The sequence below is a fragment of the Pseudopipra pipra genome, chromosome 5, assembly GCF_036250125.1.
Source record: "Pseudopipra pipra isolate bDixPip1 chromosome 5, bDixPip1.hap1, whole genome shotgun sequence".
Classification (NCBI taxonomy): Eukaryota; Metazoa; Chordata; class Aves; order Passeriformes; family Pipridae; genus Pseudopipra; species Pseudopipra pipra.
Window position 1 is genome coordinate 12839241 of NC_087553.1, and position 17655 is coordinate 12856895.

General features: G+C 39.3%; 1 protein-coding gene across 19 annotated transcripts in view; it reads left to right on the forward strand.

Annotated features, from left to right (window-relative positions):
- The window catches only part of MICAL3 (microtubule associated monooxygenase, calponin and LIM domain containing 3), a 182361-nt gene that overhangs the window by 79769 nt on the left and 84937 nt on the right, over window positions 1-17655 (forward strand). For 14 of the 19 annotated variants that reach the window (XM_064654486.1, XM_064654501.1, XM_064654487.1 and 11 more), the window contains exons 5-18: window positions 676-777; window positions 1320-1475; window positions 1994-2094; window positions 2676-2933; window positions 3524-3639; window positions 4868-4994; window positions 5448-5541; window positions 6665-6812; window positions 8104-8300; window positions 9169-9281; window positions 9776-9838; window positions 10571-10744; window positions 11817-11909; window positions 17138-17230. In XM_064654486.1, coding sequence (XP_064510556.1) covers window positions 676-777; window positions 1320-1475; window positions 1994-2094; window positions 2676-2933; window positions 3524-3639; window positions 4868-4994; window positions 5448-5541; window positions 6665-6812; window positions 8104-8300; window positions 9169-9281; window positions 9776-9838; window positions 10571-10744; window positions 11817-11909; window positions 17138-17230 — 1835 coding nt within the window. The remainder of the gene's footprint in view (window positions 1-675; window positions 778-1319; window positions 1476-1993; window positions 2095-2675; window positions 2934-3523; window positions 3640-4867; window positions 4995-5447; window positions 5542-6664; window positions 6813-8103; window positions 8301-9168; window positions 9282-9775; window positions 9839-10570; window positions 10745-11816; window positions 11910-17137; window positions 17231-17655) is intronic. The other 5 variants (XM_064654502.1, XM_064654499.1, XM_064654500.1 and 2 more) reach the window with 2 other exon arrangements.

The window sequence follows — 17655 nt, forward strand, 5'->3', positions numbered from 1 at the left end:
GGAAAGTTGTGGTAGGATACACAGACTCCTACTCCTTAACCCTGCTTATGACCTTAAGTCCTTTCCTCGTGCTCCATTAATAAGAATAATTATTAATCCCTTTTTGCTTGGATTTTTAGTAGGATTTATTTTTTTTTCTAGTGACAAATCCAAATTACTTAATATATGAAACAAAGTCACCGGAAGTACTACACGATAGTAAATAGACCAAGACATGGTAGACTGTAATTCTAAAATATTTAAGCCTATTAGACTTACAAAATAACATTTTGAAACAACTCCTTTCTTTGCATTCACTGAGGATGTTTATAACAGTGAATGATCCTTGTTATGCTTTTAGTATCGTTGTGAACCCTCTTCTCTGATCACCACAGGAGATGGTGGCTTACTTATTTTTCAGCTTTTTATCGATTGCATAGGTAGTAAAGGGCCTATAAAGGTTCAGTGGCCCTTAAAGGAAATAATCGGGGGAGTTTTACCAGAGGTGTGTCTGCCTCTGGTTCGCATGGAGTGGCTGCACAGCTCAGGAATAGCCCTGTCAACAATGCAGCTGTCCTGCAGGGTTTCTTGAGTGACCATATGATGAAGGGATTATGGATAATAAGAAGTGGTTTTATGTATTTGTTCTATTACCATTGCTGTTTATGTTGCCATTAACTTGGAGTTTATCAACAGGAATAGGTTGGCGTGCATTGGTCCACCCCAAAACCCATCCCGTGTCTGAGTATGAGTTTGAAGTAATCATTGGAGGGGATGGCAGGAGGAACACCTTAGAAGGTAATATTGGCTCCATGATTAGCTTTCAAATAGAACTTACTCTTAAATTTGTTAGAACAAAATATGCCTTTAATATGCCAATCAACATCTGGAAGGACACTTGACTAGTGAAAGGGAGATTAAAAGTTCATGTAAAAATCCATTTATATCAAAGACACCTGGGTTGTCTTTTTTCCTCTTCCTATACACTAGGAAAGGAATTAGGTTTTTTGATCTGGATAACCTTTCTCACATTTTTTTTCTTTAGTTGATTACTGTTGTAGCTCTTTTGGGTGTAAGAACTGAGGTGTTTAATTACTCTGTGTAGTAAAGAATCCAATATTAATATTTTTATGCAAATGGCAGTTTTGAGAAAAGATACGAGGGAGGGGGGGCTTTTTCCCTAAACAGAGCGTTTATTTTTCTGATGAAGCGATTGTTGGAGTTTGTAATTCATCAGATCACTTCCCTCTTTTTATTTTGTGAGGGCACCTGTCTGTGGCATACTGAGCCTTCTCTGAAGGTGTGCTCTGTTTTTCAGTGCTACTTTATCCTTCCCCTAGGGTTTCGCCGAAAAGAATTCCGCGGTAAACTTGCGATTGCTATCACGGCAAACTTCATCAATCGCAACACCACAGCTGAAGCCAAAGTAGAAGAGATCAGCGGTGTGGCCTTCATATTCAACCAGAAGTTCTTCCAAGATCTACGAGAAGCCACAGGTTTGCCAGCAGCTGACAGATTGCCAGTGAAAACGATTTGTCTTTATTAATAAAACTTTGTAACTCAGATATCATGTTTAATCAATATGCAAGGAAGTCAGTCATTGCTGTCTCCGACTTCCCTATTTTTACAGCTGTTCTGCTGTGCAAAGCAGATGTGTGTCATTTTTGTTCAGAAGTGGAGAACTTATTGTTTTCAGGAAACCTGAGCCCTAAATGGGAAGAGACTGAATCCTGAGTTCAGCTTTTTGGATTCCACATCTGAGTGCAAACATCAGTGATGATAAATGTGTTTTTTAGAAGAGGTAGCTTTATGCAGGTGAAATGTGCTGTTTGTGGTTTTGTTGAAGATTCAGATTTTTAAAGTCATCAAAAGCATGTGAGAAAGTTATTTGGCATTCTCTCTCTGAGGCTTTCTAACTGTGCAGTTTCAATTTACTTCCTTCTGATAGAGCTCTAGTGTTGCCCATAACTCATAATTTGTTCCTTCACTACCATTTCTTTTGTTCTGTCACAAGGCATTGACTTGGAGAACATTGTCTACTACAAAGATGATACACACTACTTTGTCATGACTGCCAAAAAACAGAGCTTGCTGGAAAAAGGGGTGATACGGCATGTGGGTATTAATTTTTCCTATATTCTCTATAAGTTAAAATTTTGGTGACAATTTTCATATGATATGGTGAAAAAAGGGAAACATGCTTTTCTTCCACCACATAATGTTTTTATACAGTATTTATACAGTATTTTAGAACACAAATGCAATTGTGTTCTAAAGGGCAGTTAATGCCCTTCTCAAGTATTGTAAGCTATCAGAAGAGTGTTACAAAGCCTGTCCTTTCCAAATTTGTATCCCTTTGTAGATTTGGGAGTTTTGTTCATGCTAAGATAAAATATGCTGAAAGAACGTTTGATAGCTTAGTTGAACTTCTTTCATTTTATGGGAATGAAAAATGCTCAGAAGTTTCTTAGCCCTTTCACAGTTAGAAATACAAGCAGGACTGATCCCTATTTGCAATAAAAGATTTATAGATTTTCTCTGGGAAGCATAAACACAGATAGGAATGAAAGAAATTAGAGGGCAGATCCGTATCAGTGAGTTTGTCAGAATTTTAATGCCAACTACCTTATGTACCAATCTTAAAATAAACCTGTGGATTTGACCATTGCACTTTTAAACTTTTCTGGTTTTGGCAGGACCACGCTGACACAGAGGTACTGCTCTCACGGGAAAACGTGGACCAGGAGGCTCTGCTGAACTATGCCAGGGAGGCAGCTGACTTCTCCACTAATCAGCAGCTGCCATCGCTGGACTTCGCCATCAATCACTACGGGCAGCCAGACGTGGCCATGTTTGACTTCACGTGCATGTACGCGTCCGAGAACGCCGCCCTGGTGCGCGAGCAGAACGGCCACCAGCTGCTCGTGGCGCTGGTGGGGGACAGTCTCTTGGAGGTTTGTGTTCTGACCTCGCTCTGGGCAAACACTGAATGGAAGCACAAGCACAGGCCATCACTGAAAAACGTGCTGCCTGTGAGAGTGTCACTGTAAGGAAAGCTGCTGTTTGTTATAGAATGAAGTGGGAGGTTTGAAGGAAGGGTAGGAGTGTTGGGAAAACGGAATATTTAGCGTGGTAATGATCTTGCTTAAGAAAATGTGTGCAGGGCTTTTTCTGAAGTTGTGTCTGTTCCATCTGCTTCTTGTTGAGACGAGTTGACTCTACAGAACCTACTGTAGTCCTGCTAATAATTAGCATTTTGTAGTTAGTTAAAAAGTACGGTCTTCAAGAGAAGCTGTTAAGGCATTCCAGGCTAGGAATTGTTGGAAATAGAAGGACATTGGCTTTGGGAGAGCTCATGAGCTATGCACTGTACATCTGATTTCCTCTAACCCAGGAGGAGTGGAGCTTTAAGCTAATTACTGAACTCTAATTTCCCAGCAGATTACTGTCTGAATACATACTTGATACTTCTTTAAAATTTTCCCTAACTGATGCTTTTCCTTTCTCTACCTTTTTCTTTTCTTTCTCTTGTAAACTATATTAGCCATTTTGGCCAATGGGAACTGGAATAGCCAGGGGGTTTTTGGCTGCAATGGACTCTGCTTGGATGGTACGAAGTTGGTCGCTCGGAGCGAGTCCTTTGGAAGTTCTTGCAGAGAGGTAAGAGAGAAAATGAATAGTTACAGTTCTAATCTAATCCTCCAATGTCTCATCATTCATTCCAGTTTCTTCTAGTACAAGTATATAGACAGAATGGGAGGTACAGACTCTGTTTTTAGAGGATATTTGAGGGTATAATTGAAGAAAAAGATTTCCTAGGAAGGTAATAAACTAACATATATAGAAGTAAGAAATGTTGCATCTATTCTTGGTCCTAGTTTTAAAAGATTAGATGAAGAATCTTTTCTTGGTGCTTATTGACATTGCATGGAGAAAGTGAGCCCAACTTACTGTCACCAACCCTGCAATAGCAAACCAGATGAAGATATAGGTGACTTTAAAGTACCAGATACAGAACTTCTTGCCATCCCCTGTTATCTTGTGAATATTCTTTAGTATTTCCTTTTAAGGAAGCTATGACCTGCTTTTTTTCATGTTCTCCTAAACTGGCCACTTTGTTTCATATAAGCCAAACAACATCTTGTGTTTCTTTGAAGTATTGAGTTCTTGATATTTTTATCATTTGTCTGAGTGTTGTCTTGGTGACTCAAGGTGATCTCTTAGAGATCAGAACTCAGGAAATTAAAAGATGGAGTAGACTTAAGCAACTGCATCTCAATAGCACAATGCATACATAAAATTCTGTTCATTTGAATTTTAAAAAAAATGATGAGGATAATAATGTTGCAGTTTGGAGCCAGACTTCCATCACCCTCCCATTAGCCATTTGCAGACAGCAGTAAGGTCTTCCCTGAGCCTTCTCTTCTACATGCTGAACAAACTCAGTTCCCTTGGCCTCTCCTCACAGGGCAAGTGCTCCAGTCCCCTTGGTAGCCCTCTTCCTGAGCCCCTCCGGCATCTCAATGTCTTTATTGTACTGGGAAACCCTTTCAGTTATGCTTAGTGTGTTGTTTCTTCCCTCCTTTTGTTTTCTGGAGCTCTATTAAATTGCAGATTTTAATATGCTTATCCTGACTCTTAGCTATGCAGTGTCTGAAGTGGTTAGATTTTTAATTTGAATGTTTATCTCTTCAGAGTTTACTTAGCTGTAGTAGTAGTGATGCATCTCTTTAAAAAAACCAAACAAGAAAACAAAAAAAAACCCAAAACACAAACCCAACCAAAACAAACACAAAAAAACCAAAACCACCACAAAACCTAAAACAAACCAACCAACCAAAACAAAACCCCAGACTTCTTTTTTTTTTTTTGATGTTATTTTCCCAAGGGAAAGCATTTATAGGCTGCTGCCTCAGACCACCCCTGAGAACGTGAGTAAAAACTTCAGCCATTACAGCATCGATCCTGCCACCCGGTATCCCAATATCAACGTCAACTTCCTGCGGCCACAGCAGGTAACTGCACAAATGGTGCTTCTGAGTGCTTGTAATGTGCATTGGCTTTCCTCAGATGAAGCTGTGATAGTGTTTTGGGGACAGATGTGTGTATAACGTGGAAGCAATAGACCTCTGTACTTTAACAAATTCCTTTTTAGGAATTTATTTCGATAGTTGTAACTGTGCTGTAATGATACAGGAAATCTATAAATTTGTGTGTGTGTGTGCATGTGCATTTTCTTTGTAATAAACTAGTCTAGCAGTCTGTCATTGCAATTTGGTATCCACTGAGCAGCAGCAGTCAGCTGGACTGTTCAGCGCTGATGAGCTGATCCTTGAACTTCTGCCTTCTGCTACATAAGTGTACTTGTCTTCTTCCTGTGTTGGCTCCTTGTTGTCCTCTGCCTGTTTCTGTATGGACCTGGGGTGCATGGCATGTTGGTCATTTGAAACCTCTTTGTGTCATTTTAGGTACGGCACTTGTATAATACAGGAGACTTGAAAGACATTCACCTGGAAATAGAGAACTTTGTGAACTCCAGGACACCAAAGCTGACTCGAAATGGTAGGCCTGGCTGCTGTTCTATTCCTGTTGGTATTCTGGAGCTGGATCAGTGCAGGAACTATAGAACAGCATAGCTGTAGAGTATAATTTAATCAGTCTCTTGATTTGGAAAATGTATCCAGCAGTTGTTTTGTCAACAGTCTGAGTTTCCAGTTTTTCAAGTTTTCATTAGCATGTAAATATATTTTTATTTGCCTAATTTCCCTTGCTTTATAATGCTGTTAAATTTCTAAGCATATTTGCTTATACAGGCATTTCTTTTCACCTCCTTTATCTATAACAATGTCCTTGCTTAGGGTGCAGAAGCCTAGACTGAGTCTCTCTTAACAGTAGACTCAGAATTCTTACAAACGTAACAGAAGGTATTTCTTGTGCAGACTTTCACATTTGTGCCTTCCTTTTCTTCATCTCACTTTGCTTGCATTATTCTGAAAGCCTTGTGATAAGCATTTCAGTATCTGTCTACTTGTCTCTACCCTGAGGGGTATGTCAAACTTTTCCTTTTGCATGCCTTGTCTTGGATGCCCAGACAGTGTTCGGGGACACTGAGTGGCTCTTTGCTGCTAAGCTTCCCTTTCACTGCTGAATAGCTGTGTAGTCTTCTGCTCTTTGCCCTGCAGCCACGTCCCTTTAGGCTGTAATCTCATCAGATCTTGCTGTAAGACAAGGTCAAAACAGGTCAGTGCTTCTAAAGGAAAGTTTTCAAGGGAAAAGAAGTTACAGAAGTACATTTGTAGTTCTTTCACTAGAAATAGTATATCTGGGCTTTAGGGAGCATTGTGCTACTGTATGTCCTTTTGATCATACTTAACAAGCCTTTGCAGCTGTTTTATATTTCCTGGGGCTCTTTTACAATGGGTAGGGTGAAAAGTCTGGCAAGTTACAACTTAGATAATTGCTTTTTAGCAAATGAAAAATACTTTCTTGGATTTAAAATAGATGCGATAGTATTATTTTTTTTTTAAATGAGAATCCTGTCCTCCATTACCCATTGTAGAAGGAGCTTGTTTTTTACATTAAGGTTTTCCTTGTTGACTCGTGGGTTTTATGCATATTTTGAATTTGTGAAATGTTGTGCATTTCTATTTTAAAATGTGATTTTGGGTTTTTTTTCGTTTTACAGAGTCTGTAGCTCGCTCCAGTAAATTGCTCAGTTGGTGCCAGAGGCAGACCGATGGCTATGCTGGTGTTAATGTGACAGATCTCACAATGTCATGGAAAAGTGGCTTAGCTTTGTGTGCCATTATCCACAGATACCGTCCAGACTTAATGTGAGTAATTGGCTGCTTCGAATAACTGGGAAGGGCAGAACATTAATGGTGTTTGGAACTAATAATGTGGAGATTGAGGCAATGCATTTGTGACTTATGAAGAAATGGATTGAAAGGAATTCAATTAAACTTGATAGAAACTAACGTCCAGTGATTCACTGGCAGAGTGGAAGGTTGTGATAGCTTGATGAATTTGAAGATAAATGTGTTGTCATTTTCCCTTCTGGATGATTTGGCAGAATTGAGCTTCGAATTGATACTGACTGGGAGGCATTATTGACTGACAGATTTTTTTTTTGTGTGTGTGTAAAGTGAGTGAGGAATAGTTCAAAGATTTAGTTAAATTTCTCATGAACAAGTATCTACACAGCCCTTTGTAAACTTCCTGTTTAACGATAACTCAAAAAGACTTTTTAGGCTGCTCTTTTTGCAGGTAGTGACCCACAGTGTAAATAGAGGTGTTGTTACTCTTTGTACACTGACGTGTGGCTTGGGTGAATGAGAGAGGTGTCCTCTTACATGACATATTGGGTAAAACAGTGCCCAGATTCTTAAATGGGAAAACACTGGCTGGAATAAGTAACAGTAGCGAAGATTCTGGTACTTAAATTGAAATCTGAAATGTGTTCAACTTCCCAAAGGGACATTAGAGAAAGTAAATGCTAGAGCTCTATTTAAAGACACAATCCAATGTAAAGCATGCTGAAAAATTGTGTGGTTATTCCCTTCCATGTTGACTGAATTAGTTCTGTGTTGGTGTACTTGAGTTAACCTGAGGTACTCTGTTTAATAGCCCTATGGCTTGTGGAGAGTTCAAATAGCTTTTAAAATGGTTTATGTAATTCTCTACAAGCTATAGCTTTTTATAGAGACTTCATATAGTTCTACAAGTTTTGGTAAAAGCCAGAAGGACTAAGATATGGATCAGTCAAGGGGAAAAAAAGGGACAAAAAATGAAGACTTAATTTAGTCCCAAGCACACAGAAGAATATATGTAGGGGAAAATAGTACAGTCTTCCAGCAATGGAGGAAGTGAAGGTGTGTTTCAGAGGATAATACTTCATAACAAGAAAAAATCTGGGTTTGTAGGAGAAGAAAAAAAAATGAAAAAAGGATATGTTTGAGCTGAAGTTCACTGTAATTAAGTAGCATGAACTTTACCATGTTGCTGGCAAATAAATTTGAGATATTTCGATGAGAGGGAGAAAAAAAGAAGAGATGGATCCCTGAGTTCTTTCAGAAGACTGGTTTCTACTTGATTCAGTGCATGGCCTCTTTCTGCCCCTTGCAGAGACTTTGATTCTTTGGATGAGCATGATGTGGAGAAGAATAACCAACTGGCCTTCGACATCGCTGAAAAAGAGTTTGGAATATCTCCCATTATGACTGGAAAGGAAATGGCATCTGTTGGAGAGCCAGATAAGCTGTCGATGGTGATGTACCTCACACAGTTCTATGAGATGTTCAAAGACACCATCCCCTCTAGTGGTAAGGAGTTTGGGGCACTTCTGTCAGATTTAAAGAAAGCTCCAGGGTCAATGTGTGGGTTTCAGTTACCTTCATGCTGCTGCTGCACAAGCTCATACTGGTCACTCACTAGCTCTACAAAAAGTTGCCTTCTTATTGGTGCTGATAAAGACCATTTCAGCAGCACTGGGAGCAGAAAAAGGATTTAATACACAGCAGTGTCCTCAAAAGTTCTAAACTCCCTTCAGCACTACTAGATAAGTTTTCTGCATTCTTACATTCTTAGCTAATGTGAGATGCCTTGCTAGTAGCGGTTTAGTTGGTAATTTCAAAACACTGGCTGAGTATTATACCTATTTACAATCCGTGAATGCTGAGACTAACTTCAGACCAAGAGGAATAAAATACCTTTGATTAGAAGTGAAAGATGTAATTGCCTAACCCAAATCAATAGGGCCAACCTTTTAATAATGTTGTTATAGATCTTTCTTTATAACTGATGATTCAAGTATTTTATTCTGGTTGGGGGAAAAAAAGTGGTTTTAGTAGCCTTTTAAAAATATGTCGGGTATTATTTCTAAAACTCTGCACTCTTTAAGAATACTGATGATCTTGGTGCTTTTTAAATATAAAAGTAAATAAACACAGCATTTATTCTGGATGGTTATAAACCCTGAAAGGAGAATTGATTTGGGCAAAATGAAAAGGAAGAGTAGCTGAGAAAGGTATTAATTCTAGACATTATAGTCATTTTGTACAGAGAATTTAAGGAAAAGACTGTTACGTTAAAAAAAAAAAAATCAGTGAGTCCTTCAGTTGTGTATTTAATAACAGCACCACAGAAGAAAACTTCTTGGCATTCCCTTGTTCTACCTGTTTTTCCTAACAGATAGTCTGGACCTGAATGCAGAAGAAAAAGCTGCCCTAATTGCCAGTACCAAGTCGCCCATCTCCTTCCTCAGCAAACTGGGACAGAGCATCTCTCGGAAACGCACTCCCAAGGTAACCATGGACAGCCTTGGGAACACTTGTGTCTGTCAGGCTCCTGTCCAAGTAGTGGTACTAAAAATGCAGGTGTAAGTGTGCATCTGCTATGTGTTTGCAAGAGGCCACGTGTTTACCAGCTCTTGGTATGGGACAATACATGACATTTTTAAATTACGTCCGTAATACGTACTCTCAATTGGTGGTATATTTCAGTCTTAAAATCTTAGCCTTGTGGCTAAGATTTGGGGATGTATTTTGTGTTGAATCATAACTGTTTGCTGAGTTTCCAATGAGTTGAAAGTGTTGTTGAATGTCCAGTTCAAAGGTAAGAATCCTCTAAGGAATATGTAGGAAAAATACCCCTTTTCTTGACCAAATGGACAATGAGCCCAGAGAATTAAATAAGCTTTTCAAGGTAACTTAAGTGCACTGATGATATTTATCTCAGCCCAGAAAGATATGAGAGTCCTTATCTTTGCTTTTTTTTCCTTTACTCCTTCTGTTTCCAGGACAAAAAAGAAAAAGAACTGGATGGTGCAGGAAAGAGGAGAAAAACCAGCCAATCTGAGGATGTAAGTATTACAGTGAGGAAGGTGTCAGGGAGGAAAATACATGGTAGGTACCTTATTCCCACTTCTTTCATTCCTTGTATCCAGACTGGATTTATGTAAGATTTTTTAGACAAGAATTAATTCTTCTTCAAAGATTATGCTTTGTCGTATCTTTAGTGCAAATATTTTACTGATGCTTATGAAAGAGTAGTACACAGCAAATGAAATATTGCAGTTCCCTGATGTTCTATTTTAATACCAATTCGCTGTGGTTTGATGAGGACATCAAGAATAAAACTTTAGTTAAATAATGCCTTATTGTTAGAAGTTTCATGGACATTTAAACTTTAGCCTTGGTTAGTGCAAAAAGCACTAACCTTTCCAGTAGGCCCCATAAGGCAGGCTTTCAGATTAAATATTTGTAGCCAAATAGGTACAGGTGAGTTAAAATTCAGTGCTTTGACTTCGTTGTGAGAAGGTTTGAAGACAGGCCTTTGTTTTATGTCATGGGATTCACAAGGGTGTTTCAGCTGTAGCCTCTTTGGTAGGTAAATGCATCACATATGGTTGAAAAGATAAGTAAAGTTTAACAGAACATTTGATGACATGCCAAAGGAAATTAAAATGTGAGCTTGCAAGTGCAGGCTATCAGACTTGTTATCTACAGTGTTAGAAACCCTTCACAACAAAGGGGTAGAGGGGAAAAGGTGATCTCGTTGTATCTTGTTGAATTTTGATGTCACTGCTTTTTAGGAGGACCTCCCACGGAGCTACAGAGAAGAAAGGCCCACACTGGTGAGCGCCCTGACAGAGAGGAGGATTGATGCTGCCATTGGGAATCAGAACAAAGTCAAGTCTATGGCAACCCAGCTACTGGCCAAGTTTGAAGAGAATGCGCCGGTGCCGTCCTCAAGCTTACGGAGACAGGTAGGAGATGGGATAAGAACACCTTTATTTTGGAATTGTGGAGGAAAATAAGGAATAATAGCACACATTCCTCAAGACTGGATGCTAGCCCTTTTTACTTCAAAGGCTCTCTTAGAGGAGAGTGAAGCTTACTCAAAGAAGTTTAAAATTTATGAGTATGGGGTGAAGAAGAAATTCCTAAGAAAAGTTTATTTCTTTGTTATTGCCTATATTATGTTATATAATCTCTTTCACAAATATATTACCAGCAATTTAGTTTCTTTTATGACTATTATTGCTCTTTGAAAGCATTCCAGGAATGTTCCACTTTTACACAGTTCAAGAACAATCATTCTGATTTGAACATTTTCATATCAGGTTACATCTGTTTGTTCTTGTGAATTGTGATTAAGGTTTGTACATGTATGTAAGTGCAGCAGATAAATGCCTGGGAGTTTCTTGGCAGTCAGGATATTTGTATCGTTCCAACTGAGGCTTGCTGGTTATTCAGGATGGAATCTGAACTGCAACTGCAGGGTAGTTGTCTTTGAAGTCAGATTGAGTCACTTCAAGCTCCTGCTGGCAGTGCAGTGTCAGCAGTAGGGTTTAAGTGACAGAGTTCTTGCTCTACTGCATAAGTCCATCTTCACAGCTTGTGCCAAGCTCTGTGCTGCCATGGCCACATTGTGAGTGGGACCTGACCTGGCCATTTTAAAGCCAGGTCAAGTTTCTCTATGTTACACTACACATCAGCCTTGGTAGTGTAACATAATCCCAGAAAAGTGATGTCTATCCCACCTTTTTCAATCAAGTGTTTCTTCAGCTGCTACACATTGACTAGAATACTCAGCCAATGATTTGAAGAAACAGTGAAATTAAAGATAAAGTCCAAAATATGTTAAGTTTCCCATTTTTGGATGGTTTTTTTTTCCTTCTTATGTTTTACTTGCTAAATGAATTCTCCCTTACCCTATTTTTTTTCTTGAATGTTTGTCTGTCTTACTCTGTATTCCATTCCTGTGGCTTTCTTTGAGTTTCCTTTACTATTTTATCTTTCCTCCTTCGTCCCATTTTCCCTACAACCTGCATGCAGCAACCTGTCCTGCCTTATCAAGAACGTGTTCACAACCAGCCATCCAGCAGACGAGAGCAAGGCCGTCTTGCTCCCATACCCCAGTGGAAACAGGTAAAGAAACTGATTCTAAGTACAATGCATTGCCTGCACCCAACACCAGCCATCACTGTCATGTTTTTAAACCAGTCCTTTTCCAGCACCTTGTCCAAGTCCATTATTTTAAATAATTTAACTTTCAGTGAATAAAGTCAACGTCTCCCTTTGGTAATGATGCACGGTTTAATGTTTCAAAAGGATTTAATCAAATCTTCCCTGCCCTCTTATGATAGTTTCAACTTACCAGGGTTTCAATGGATGCTGCAGTGGAAATTTTTGCTACAGGATTTCTAGATTCTTCTGTTAGAAAGAAAAATGAAAACATGCAAGCAGTTTTGACAACCCATGAGGTAAAAGGTGTCATACCATCTATGATTTTAAAGCTCTTCCTTGGCATAACTAGTAAAAGTGGTTATCAGTTTTGCTATTCATATGCTAAATCTTATGTGTTCTGTACTGGCGAGAGATTTTACTGTGGTTTCCCTTTCTTTTATGCCATATGGAGCTTTCCTTGCCAACTTCTCACCCTCATTGCATTGCAGATTCCCATCTTATTGTGAATTCAGTAAATTTCAGGTTTTCTGCCACAGAGGTTTACAGAATAGGGATCATCAGCAGAAAAATCAGCAGGTATCAAATTTTATTTACTCTCCCCTGTTTTGGCCCATTGTCATTGCTTGTGCTTTTCTTGCAGCCACAGACTTTCCAAAGTTAAGGCTTGTGACAGATGATCTTTTTAGGCAGATAGGGATACTTCCTCTGCTTCCACTGTTTCTCTGTGCAAGTGGCCTCCTCATGTTTCTCAGAGTGCTGAGAGGTATTTTTAAGGCAGCCATAATTTGGAAAAATATCTGCTTCTTCCTGGCTGTGGTTTAATCAGAGCATACTTTGGAGTCGAGAGGAAGAAGGCGTCACTGGGTTTGGAAATCTACTGTTCTGCATGAATATGGATTCATGATGATCTTCATGTTTGGGGTGTATTCAACACAGTTAATGCTGCATGTCATGACTGGTGCCATGATCTAGAAGGTTTCTCTCCAAGGAAGAAGACCTAAGCCAGAGGAATTATTGTTAGTAGAACTGTCAAGACATTTTGGTTTCCTGACTCAGTGTTTGTTCTTCTACCTTCTGTCTCATCAAAATCTTCTTTGTAGGCTAATGAGCACTTTCAGATGGATGCACATCATCCATGATTGAGGAAAATTTAATTTTTTAAGGATACTTACCAAGTAAAGAGGAAAAAAAAAAACCCTGATACCAAAAAGCCATACAATATGAAGTCAATTGATGAGCACTGCTTATGTTATCTTCCGAAAAAAAAGAAAGACTGGATTGCACTGGCTGTCTCTCTCTGTTCAAGCAAATGAAGTTTTGTGTTTTAGCACTTGGAAAATATCACATTTGAGCAGTCTTGAGATTCCTACTTGAACCTGCTATTGAAACTTTATGAAGGCTTTATAATTAAGCCTTTATAGTGAAACAGAAGAAGTTCTTATTGTCATCCTTCTGTAATTGGTTGGAAAAAAGGATGAACTTTTGTTTCTTGCTTTTAATAGCATTTTCTCCTCACCAGAGAGCAGTTTGTTGTTCCTGTGTTTGTTCTTGTTTTTACCTTCACTACGTAATTTTAAAAAAAGACAAAACAAAAGGAAGAAAAAAATCTCTACTCTCCTTCAACATTGATAGCATCTCTTTATAGGCAGCAATGTAGGGCATATCTTTAAAAATCTTTTTGTAGCAGTTTTTCTTTCAGAGGACTTAAATTATTTTGTTCCATGCTGGCAATGATTGCCTTGTGTGGATGATTTCCCTTTCAAGATTACACAAGGAGATGATCTTTCCTTGATGGGCTTTACTGCGTCAGTAGAAGATGATTGATTCTTGGGTCCAGATTTCATGCTGAATTTGCAGTGCTTTTGAAATGGAGAAGCGTAAAACTGAGTCTCAAGGATGCAAAAACCCAACTGAGAGAGTTCCTGTTCCAAAGTTGCTCGCCTGGAGAAGTGAAGAACATTGGTTACCTTCATTCAAAAGCCATGGACGCATATAGAACCATTTATTCTTGACTGATCAAAGATGAGCTGAGGTGGAAAGCCATCCACTGGGCCAAGCAGCCAGCTTTGCCAAGCTTGGACAGCAATCCATCCTGCAAGAAGTTGCTGCTGGAGCAGCCCCTCGGCCGGCTGCTGAGACTCGTAATTGTGGTTTCTTGCACACAGAATGTGGCAGTGGTGGGACTGGAATGGCTTTCTGCAGTGACATTGGGCACTTTAAAGCTGGCCTTAAAGCTATTTCCTGGGCTACAGACTGCCAAGGGGGGAGTTGGTGCTGGGTACCAGTACATGTCACAGGACATGCTGTACAGGATTAGAATTGCTCCTGACAAGTTCTTTAGGAGGATGTATGTTTGCTAGAAAGAGCTTTTCATGAAGCTATTGGAAAGTTGTTTCTCTCGTTTGGCACAGGAGTTGAGGTTCATGAGCAGAAACTTCTGTTACTGACTGTTAGATATATCATATAGCAAATGCTTTCTACTGAAGAGTGCTTTGAAGAGGAGGAGCAAAAGAGTTCCTAAGGGGACAAAGGGTGATATGTTATTGAGGGAAACCACAGGTTTCTTAGGACATGAAGTTGAGATCCTCGGGGCTCTTTGACAGAAGAGCAGTTATGTGATTGACAGGTTTGGTCTTTCCTGTGTTTTGGAAACTGCATGGAAGAGGAAACTATACAGCAAAAGCATAAGAGTGATTGCAAGGGATAAACCAGAGGATATGCTCTGGGTTGGACCCACAGTTTTGATGGGAAATTTGCATCTGCCTTGGGCTACTGCCTGGTAGTGTCTGTCAGATGGATTTCCTTAGCTGTATTTGCCTATCAGTTTAAATCTAGAATCTTGCTTTGCCCTGGTATGAGGTGATTCACTGAGCTTGTTAGGCAGAATGCCTCTCTGTGTGTTGTATAGGTGGGGTAGGGGTGGTTGCTACAACAGAATTCCTAGAAGGAGTGGCATCCTGGCAGAATCTGCTCTGAAGCGCTTTTTGCTTTCATCACAAGACTTAAATGGTGTCTCTCTGGGGAAGGCTAAAGAGCAAGTAGCTTAAAAAACCTCACCAGTCTGCTCCTCAGCATTTAGTGTGGCCTGCATTCCTTGTGAATTGGATTATAAAGTTTGATTTATTGAGCTACACTTTGAGAATGTTGACCTGTGTTGTCAAAATTCAGTTCACGTTCTTATGAGCACCTCAGCAGCAGCTACTGATGCATGAAGATACTGTGAAGTGTATGTGCACAGTGGAAATGTGTGTAATTTTCTTATATGATAGTAAAGAAAAATGTGATTTTCTTATATGATGGTAATATCTCCTAAAAAGGCTGGGTTGTATTTCATGGCATGGAGGTTAATCTCCTCAAATGAATGCCTTCTTGTATGAGATCATGTTCTATTGCTTTCTGAGCCATTTTGGCTGCTTTTGGGAAATAGCATCTCATTGGGGATCATGAAAGCATTGAAAGCCATATGGTCTATCCAGAAGAGGATGTGACTGGACATGGTACTGGAGACAAGCCTTTTAAACTGAATTTTGTCCTGGACTTCCAGACTCTCAGCTTATGGCCTTCAGCAGTTTTCTGCTATAGTTTCATAGATCTCCTGTCAGCAGCAACTTTTGTGTGTAATACATAAGCTTAGATCACTGATGTGTAGAAAGACACTTGTAAGATGGAGATCCCATGTCCTTTGGTGCACATCTTTTCTGCCTTTAGAGATCTGATGCTTATTCTTTTGAGGTGATTCCCTAAAGTGTGATAAAGGGCAGTATTACAAACTTTTCAGTAACTTTGTTGGAACTGTTTCTGGAAGATATGCCATGACCGAGATGACCACAGACAGCAAGAGCTGAAATGTCAACAGAAGAGAACTTGCAACACCAATGATTTCTGCAAATACTGCTTTTTAAACTTAGATTTCTTATTTAAATCTGTTGATGTATTTTTCCTCTTTCCTACAGTCACCCTTGTCAGAAATACATCCTACTAGAGGACTGAACACGTATCTCATATACAGTGTTATATTCTGAGGTCTGCCTTGGAAAAATAAACAAGTTTGTGAAAATTTTGCCATTTGAAATGCAAACTTGGCCATGGTCAGATGAAAACCCATGAGCAGCTCTGTGATTGAGAATGTTACCATCCTTTCAGCTAGAAATCAGTGACTTCGTAGATGAGCCTTTTGAAACAACATATGAATAGTCTTCATCCACTTCAGTGCAAAGTCATATGTTTTAGTTTAAGCTGCTTGTAGCATCTGTTTGAAATAGAAGAATTGATTATTTATTTACTTTTTTTGCTGAAAGGGAAGAGAACACCCAAACAGATGTTAGTGCCAGCTCAGCTGCAAGGGCAGTAATGAACATCTGTAATTCCTTTAAACCACGTGCAGTTTCTTTGGAGACTCATCTAACAGTGGCTGTGGGGACACAATGTTTTGTTTTTCACAGTGCAACCATTTCCAGATATGCTCTGGTGAGAACTCACAAGTAAAGGAAATATCAGGCAGAAGATACATTAATAAACAAGAAGTGGTGGTGGAGAAAAGACTGTACATAGTAAGGAGGTACAGCACTAGAAGGGCATGAAATTGAGGACTTGTATGTGCAGTTGTGTAATATTCAGACTATTAGATATAGCTACATTTTGGCTATAAACCAGCTGTATTTCTCTTCTGCTAGAATGTAGTACAGCTTAACTTAAAAATGGTTTAAAGATGGTTTAATATCTGGAAGTTTAAGAAGAGGGATCTGAAGCTGAGGACAGAATGCTGTGACTTGAATTGTATTACTAATGAACTGCAAGCCAGAGTATTCAGGTCAACGGGATGGATATTTTTAAACATTGCCAGGCAGAGCAATAAGTAATTTTTCATGAAGCAAAGAGAGCAGTCCAACTGTGCTGTGTAGGGTTCCAAGTTTTGCCTTTCAGTGGTTGTAAGACCTTGAGTCAGAAGCTGTTGGTTTAATTGATTGATATAAGTCTGTGTTTGGCTGTGATCATGTGGCTCTGCATTAAAAACTTGGGTCCCTAAGCTTCAGATAAACTGTGGCTTTTGGTCATTTGTGAGAGGTGTGAGCTTAAGGTCACAGTCTCTCAGTTCATGTGTTCTGACCTGTCTTACCAGACCAGAGGTAATGTTATCTCCTTTCTACCATTATTATGAATTTCTTTTTCTTTTTCTGTTTTAAAAAAAGATGAGGCATAAGGAACGTTCTCGGACCTGCCCCAAAAAAGTGATCATGCTCTCTTCCACTCCATCTTCCTCTCCACCGTATCCCAGGCAGCAGGTGATTCCCTCTGCATGCTCTGTCCCTTTTCTCTTCATTGCTGCTTGTACAAGTGACTAGATCAGTTACCAGATATCCCATTTACAAAGAGATTTCCCATTTTCTTTTTTTCACATGCTGATAGGGCTTTCTCAGCCCCTGAGGTTAGAAACATAGGGCAGCATTGTCTCACTGGAAACATGGAGAGGCTCCACTGGAGACTCAGATTTTGCTATAGGCTAATTTTTAATTACAGTAGCCTTTCTTGGTGTTAAGATACAGCAAAGTAGAAAAGAAGTATTTGGAGTAATGGAGGGAAAGAAAAATGAAACTTTACTCCATCTCCACTCTTAATTTAAATTTTCAACTCAAAATTTGCCCTTGTATCCATAAAACTTTTTTAGGATTATTTGGATGAAGTGCTTTTTTGGGGTTTTGTAGTGGCC